Here is a 6,000-nt window from a genome sequence, read left to right as displayed (position 1 = left end):
AAATTAAAACATCAAGCGTTTAAAAATTTCGCCTGATGAGTTTTGAAAAAGAATGAAGCGAAGACAATAATTATACGGGAAGAGAAAAAAAATGGTGGAAATGTGACGAGGGAAAAGTAGGAGAAGATGTTGAGAAGGGTTGAGGGGAAAGTAGTTAGATGATAATAATAGAGGATGATAAAGAAAATGAAGGAGGTGGGAGCCATGTATGGCATGCAAAAGGATTGAGAACATCCAGAGGCTCAACGCCACTTCTCTGGAGCACAAATAAGAAGAAAACTGGACATTTGACCCATAAAAAGTGTTCAGAGTTTATAGTTAGACAATTGAAACTACACAATAGCATAAAATACTTACGAAGCTGTCAATGTGGAGTTGAGGAGCAAAGTGGTTCTTATTTTGTACAGTTGGGCCAAAGTGAGCTTCCTGTGCTGTGACGATTGAGGATCAGACATTGTTCTTCTCGCAGCACCAGAAGCATTATTAATGTCCAATTCTCGCTCGTTCTCCTCAGCCGCATACCGTTCGGAAAAAGAGCCACTATACAGCTGTGAGCCGGAATCACTCTCAGAGTCTTGGAAAGAGTTAATTTGCTCACGTTCCGTCAGTGGATCCTGTAGTTTGTCCTCCTCTTTTCCAGGACCAGCGTCTTTTGAAAAGATGATGTCTTCTGATTCTGAAAGTTCGGATGAACTGCTACTACAGCTGCTTAAATTGACCACTTTCCTACTTGAACAGTCAGACTGACGTCTTGGTTTCACAATGTGCTGGTCAACTTTGTTTAGTGAAGGTTCCACCAAGCTAGTCCTATGCGTAACATACCGAGCCATCTCATTGCCGTCACTTTCCATATTTAAAAAACTGTCTGATCTTGGTGACATAAAGAGTTCGCACAAGCTTTTGCTTTGAGTAAGAGGAGATTCCTCATTAGTATGACTTGAAGGGCATGTGGATATCAGATGAAGAATATTGGCTTCTGATTTGGACTTCAAAACTTTGGTTCTACAAGGAAGAAGCTGAACAGGTGTTCGCCTACGGAGTTTTGGAGAAGAGGAACGATGGGAACTGACAGATTCTCTCTCTTCTTCTGCCATTTCTTGTTGTTGGCGTTCTACAAACTCTTCCAGTGACGTTGGAGAGAGTGTCCCGTAAGCGCTGTCTATCGATGAAGATCTACATGCATTTGGCTCCAGTTTCAGGTAATTTGAATCTATAGCTGAATTTGATTCAGAAGTCTCCATGCTTTCAAACATGTCTCTTGTTGGTGTAGTGGATGAAGCTGTAGTGCTAATCGATGTTTCATCTGATTGAGAACCAAACGGCCCCTGTTCGGTCTCAGGAGAAGAAAAGTCTTCACTGGCATCGACGACGACGACAGAAATAGTTTCTGTAGAGCTGTCAGACTGACTGCAAAATTCAGACAAAACATAGATGATTATAGAAAACAGAGTGATTACATGTAACTACCAAGCTTATGATTGATACGCAAAAACACAATGACGTCTTTATAACTCAAAGATTACCTCTGTCGCGTTTCCGTACTCCCTCTACGCAGAATGGTGGGGGAACTGGCTGCCGAGGTCCCGCTTTCCATATCTTCCTCTTCTTCCTGAAGATGTGGCACTTGTTGCTGGTTCTCTACATGCTCTTGACGCAATTTTTGTAAAAGGTTCTAGGATGCCATGTCAACAAACAGAGTGATTAATCATCAATTCTGATCTAATGGGTACCCACACAAATTAAGGCATGTTGAGTACATGATCAGTGATCTTTGTGAGGTCTCAACCAGTAATCAGCATCCTCCATCAAATGTGGTTTACTGGGGCCTTCTCAGGTGAACAAAGGTGGTTCAAACATTGTTAGTGTTGTTCTTAAGAAAATTATATATAATATATATATATTATATATTATACAATTATATAAAGTAGGTGATAGAAACCTACATCCAAGGATCTACAGAGCTACAGTAACCATGGTCCTGTGGATCCAAGGACACATAAGCACCGTTGCGGAAATGCATGTCCTATAAAATTTTATGTATTTGTGGCTGTTCCTAATGAGCAGGCTGAAACATCATACTAAATTTTCTGACCTATTGACGTCTTTTTACTGTAAAACAATGTTAAATACTTAAAAGGATTTACCTGCGCATTGCAAAGTGCTTCAATCCATCCTCTACAAGATGGTTGTCCGCTTGCTTGAAAGGTATAGGCAGCTACAGCACTTCGGAATTCGTTCAGGTAGATCAACAAGAATGACCCTGTGATGTCATTATAAATATATAGATATATAAAGGGTTAATAAATGGTTAACTTAGTCTATGAACATTGTAAAAGCAAATAGTAACCTGGTATATGCATGCTGGTAGTGCAGAGTGCTGTCCAAATTAACAAAACTTTGAGACGGGAAATATATTATTAAGAGGAACAGCTTCTAGGTAGTTTTGTGATCTATTGATTATGTGATTTACGTTGAACCTGGACTGTATTGACTTGGTTTGATTGTCATAGGAGGCATGGACATAAATGTTGCCACTTACCAGGGTCTTTAAGCTCTCGTAATACAATTTTATCCACCATCAAAGGTTGTCTAATAATTTTGGTTCTTTCAGCTTTCTTCACTGGTTTTGTAATGAGGAGAAGATCCGTAAAAAGGAAACAGTACACATCCATCTGGAAGCACAAAGGGTACGGGGTTAATATGTGGTTATTTCTCTCTCCCTTTTGTGGCACTTGGAAGTCCGAACGATGAAGACTTTATGAGAAATGGTCTCTGTATCATAAAGTTCTGTAAGTTCCAGTAAGGCAACAATGGATCATAAAAGACCGTCTTCTCGTGCAGGAAGATTGACGCTGAATAACGCATAGTCAAGGTAATCGATTTAAATTGACATTTAACATCAAATCACTCTTTAGTGCACCATCCCAATGACCACAAATCAATGAAGCCCGATTTTGTGATCGAGTGAAATTGTGAAAAACAAAACTCCCAGATTCCACAATGAATACGGCCCTTAAGGACAACGGGCAGTCCCTAAACCCATTGAAAACAATGCATTTTGAGCCCGTGCATGTAGAGGCTTTGTCATCAAGGGGTTAATGTCCCCTCTGGTTGGGGCCGATGAGGAAAGAAGAGTAATTATTACCTTGCTGTCCTTCCCTTCTTTCATCTTGAGACATCCTTCGTGATGAAGCTGTCGTGTATAATCAGGAGAAGTTTCAAGCATGGGTGCCGTTAAATCCAGCCGGCAGAACTCCTTCAAAATCTAACAAGGGAAAATAACAAAGTTCGCTGAGTTAACCAAATTAGAAACTGGTTTTATGAGCTGAGTATGTGCTACAAAACAAGCAAAATTTACAACAGAATTTAAAAATGTTTGCTGTTACCTTGTCCACCTCGTCGCTGCTGCTGTCCACGGCTTCGTAGGAATCGATGCGGCTGATGATGGCTGCCAGTCGCTGCTGCTCTTGTCTTTGGCGCATGCGTGAGTTCACGTGATTGATGAAACGTTCCACTGAGTTTATCTGTGATTACAAAGTTATCATTATTACTAATATTTCAGCCTCTACAACCCCTATCATCCTTCATACTCATAAATATACATATTATATACGTATAAAGATATGTTTACCATGATAATGATGGACTCTCTTATTTGAGGGTCATCTGTCTTCTTCAGGATTGACTTGAGCAATAAAGGATATTTGGTAAGGCGTTGATGTGGTTTTACCAACATGTCGCTCAGCTTCAAACGATTGCACTGCTTGTGTTTTTCAGACCACTAAAAAAGACAAAATCAGCAAGAATGTAAAAAATTTGCCAAAACATTAAAAAAAAACAGATGGTAAAGTTAAAAATGTCTTTTTAACTAAGTATTTAAAAATTTGTAGACTTTATGACAGCTAAACCAACGTATTAATATTCAAAATAAGGGGCTTTGCAACCTGAATATACTTATATACTTATATAAAGTGGTCCAATTGGATGTCACATATAGGTTGAAGCAAAAAAAAACGTGTCGCTAAAAACAATAAAACTTACCGTAACGTAAGCTCGAAAGAGCTCGTTGTCCCGATGCAAGTTTCTCATATATTCCATGCACCCTTCCTCCTCCATACAATATCTGATGTATGGCTTGAAAAGTGATTCGAACTGAAAGGGGAGAAAAAAAGGTCAGTGCATTTGCCCAACTATACTTACAATCTAATCAGTAAAGCTCTGATGTGGAGGTCTACTCCCTATAGGGCACTAATTTACTCAAGGTTGGATGAGACCAAGTCTCCCTACATAAGTTCTCGCTATATCCCTAGTTTCTCCATGCCATCTTACGTTAGAGATCTTCTAAAACCATAGTCACCACTTGTGTGTGAGTGACAGAACCCATCTGATCTGAGAGAAGTCTTAAGAATAATATCTTCCTTACCATTTTGAATCCTTTCTCAAAACCAGTTGGGTTGAACAATCCCTTGGTCTTTCTAGCCTTCTCTAGTGCTGGTGCCATGACGTTCCTCCAGAGGGACCGGTGGAGTTGGATGATCTCTTGAACATTGCTGAAGAGCTTCTCTGGCTCCACCTTTGGAACAAAAAATACAAATCAGGATTCTTCATTTGTTATATGATACATGGACACATTAACCCCTTCTTACATGTGAATAACAGCATCAAGGAAGTAATGCTGATGCCCCATTCCATCTTGCTTCGCAAAACTATATGAAAATGATTCCTTTTTTTTTTAATATTGCATTTATAAAGTATTTCCTTACCTCGCATAAGAGCCCTGAATCTTGAAGGTTCAGGAGGCAGCAAAGAAAAAGCTGTGAAAAGACAAGTGGAAATGTATTTTACCCCGTTTGTCTTCATTGTGGCATCCAGCATACCCAGCATATAGATACGTATATTTCTGTGCATATATACATACATAGTAAAAAGAGAACTTACATCTGTAATGACTTTCAGCTTCTTGATATACGTGGCTTCTGTGTATAGCAGTTCCCAGATGGCCTCCTGCTGGTGGCACTGCCGTCGCGTTAACATCTGTTGGAAAAAGGAGCATTTGTTCTACAATTCCTCGGTTGCCTGGTATTGCCATACCCCAGAATCCTAACTACTGATTTACTAAACTGAATTAAGGGCACCGTTCCACTCCACAAACAATGTCATTATTTCCTCTTAATAACATAAATATTACTGAGACGCTGAGATTGAGTTTCCATGGCAGCTACCTGCTTTTGCGTCAGACAATCAAAAATGTAATTCAGCAGATTTGGTGGAACAGCACATTTTAATAAAAAAATAAAGAAAGAAAGAAAGAAAAGAAAATACTTGATATTTCATTAAACATTGACTCTTTCTACAAGAATACTGATAAAAATAATAATCTCTATATGACTCTCTACATCCTAAGAGATCTTACCTCAGGACCCTCAATGATCTCCTGCCAGCTATCTTCAAGACTCAAGTTAGTATCATCTTCTTCTTCTTCCTCCCACGAATCTTGATCAAAACAAAGCTGCTGTGGCAATTTAGGAAGCCCGAACATACTATACGAATGAAGCTTGCTCTCCAATTGCTCCATTTTATCGATCTCCTAAAAAAGACATATATGGATATTTTATCACGAAATTTCCCTGGATTGTGAAGACTAACGCTGCTTTATACGAGTATCAGCCAGCGCTGCCTGGATTTCTAACTCAATATCTAGAAGCTGCGGTAATTCCATGTAAATGAGACACAGCGAAGCAAATGTGATTAGCAGAGGAGAAGTGACACCCAGGGACCAGCAGATCCCCCCTCTTTGTTTTCTTGTATCTTGTGCTCGAAACACTTGGTAAAGCCCATGGGACCGTCGCATTTAAAGGAACAGCTGGTAAGAGTAGGCGAGGGTGGAATCATTGAATGCTCCTCCAACAATGAGGCCAGGCTGCCGTCTCAGAATCACTGACGCCGTGACATGATACTAAGGAGCTGGGGTCGGCCAGATTGGAAAGGAACAAAAGAATA

General features: G+C 39.8%; 1 protein-coding gene across 1 annotated transcript in view; it reads right to left on the bottom strand.

Annotated features, from left to right (window-relative positions):
- Positions 1 to 353: 353 nt before the first annotated feature.
- The window catches only part of LOC149286793 (pleckstrin homology domain-containing family G member 5-like), a 111,544-nt gene continuing 105,897 nt past the window's right edge, over positions 354 to 6,000 (bottom strand). The window contains exons 10-21 of the mRNA XM_089493630.1: positions 5,414 to 5,587; positions 4,939 to 5,034; positions 4,764 to 4,814; positions 4,424 to 4,573; positions 4,042 to 4,152; positions 3,632 to 3,781; positions 3,387 to 3,524; positions 3,146 to 3,265; positions 2,540 to 2,672; positions 2,145 to 2,260; positions 1,524 to 1,672; positions 354 to 1,407 (exon numbers count right to left, since the gene is read on the bottom strand). Coding sequence (XP_089349756.1) covers positions 354 to 1,407; positions 1,524 to 1,672; positions 2,145 to 2,260; positions 2,540 to 2,672; positions 3,146 to 3,265; positions 3,387 to 3,524; positions 3,632 to 3,781; positions 4,042 to 4,152; positions 4,424 to 4,573; positions 4,764 to 4,814; positions 4,939 to 5,034; positions 5,414 to 5,587 — 2,442 coding nt within the window. The remainder of the gene's footprint in view (positions 1,408 to 1,523; positions 1,673 to 2,144; positions 2,261 to 2,539; positions 2,673 to 3,145; positions 3,266 to 3,386; positions 3,525 to 3,631; positions 3,782 to 4,041; positions 4,153 to 4,423; positions 4,574 to 4,763; positions 4,815 to 4,938; positions 5,035 to 5,413; positions 5,588 to 6,000) is intronic.

The sequence above is a fragment of the Sceloporus occidentalis genome, unplaced genomic scaffold (assembly GCF_023333645.1).
Source record: "Sceloporus occidentalis isolate IW3139 unplaced genomic scaffold, rSceOcc1.0.p SCAF_66, whole genome shotgun sequence".
Taxonomy (NCBI): Eukaryota; Metazoa; Chordata; class Lepidosauria; order Squamata; family Phrynosomatidae; genus Sceloporus; species Sceloporus occidentalis.
Note: the sequence above shows the minus strand (reverse complement) of the source record. Positions and strands in the feature narration are given on the sequence as shown.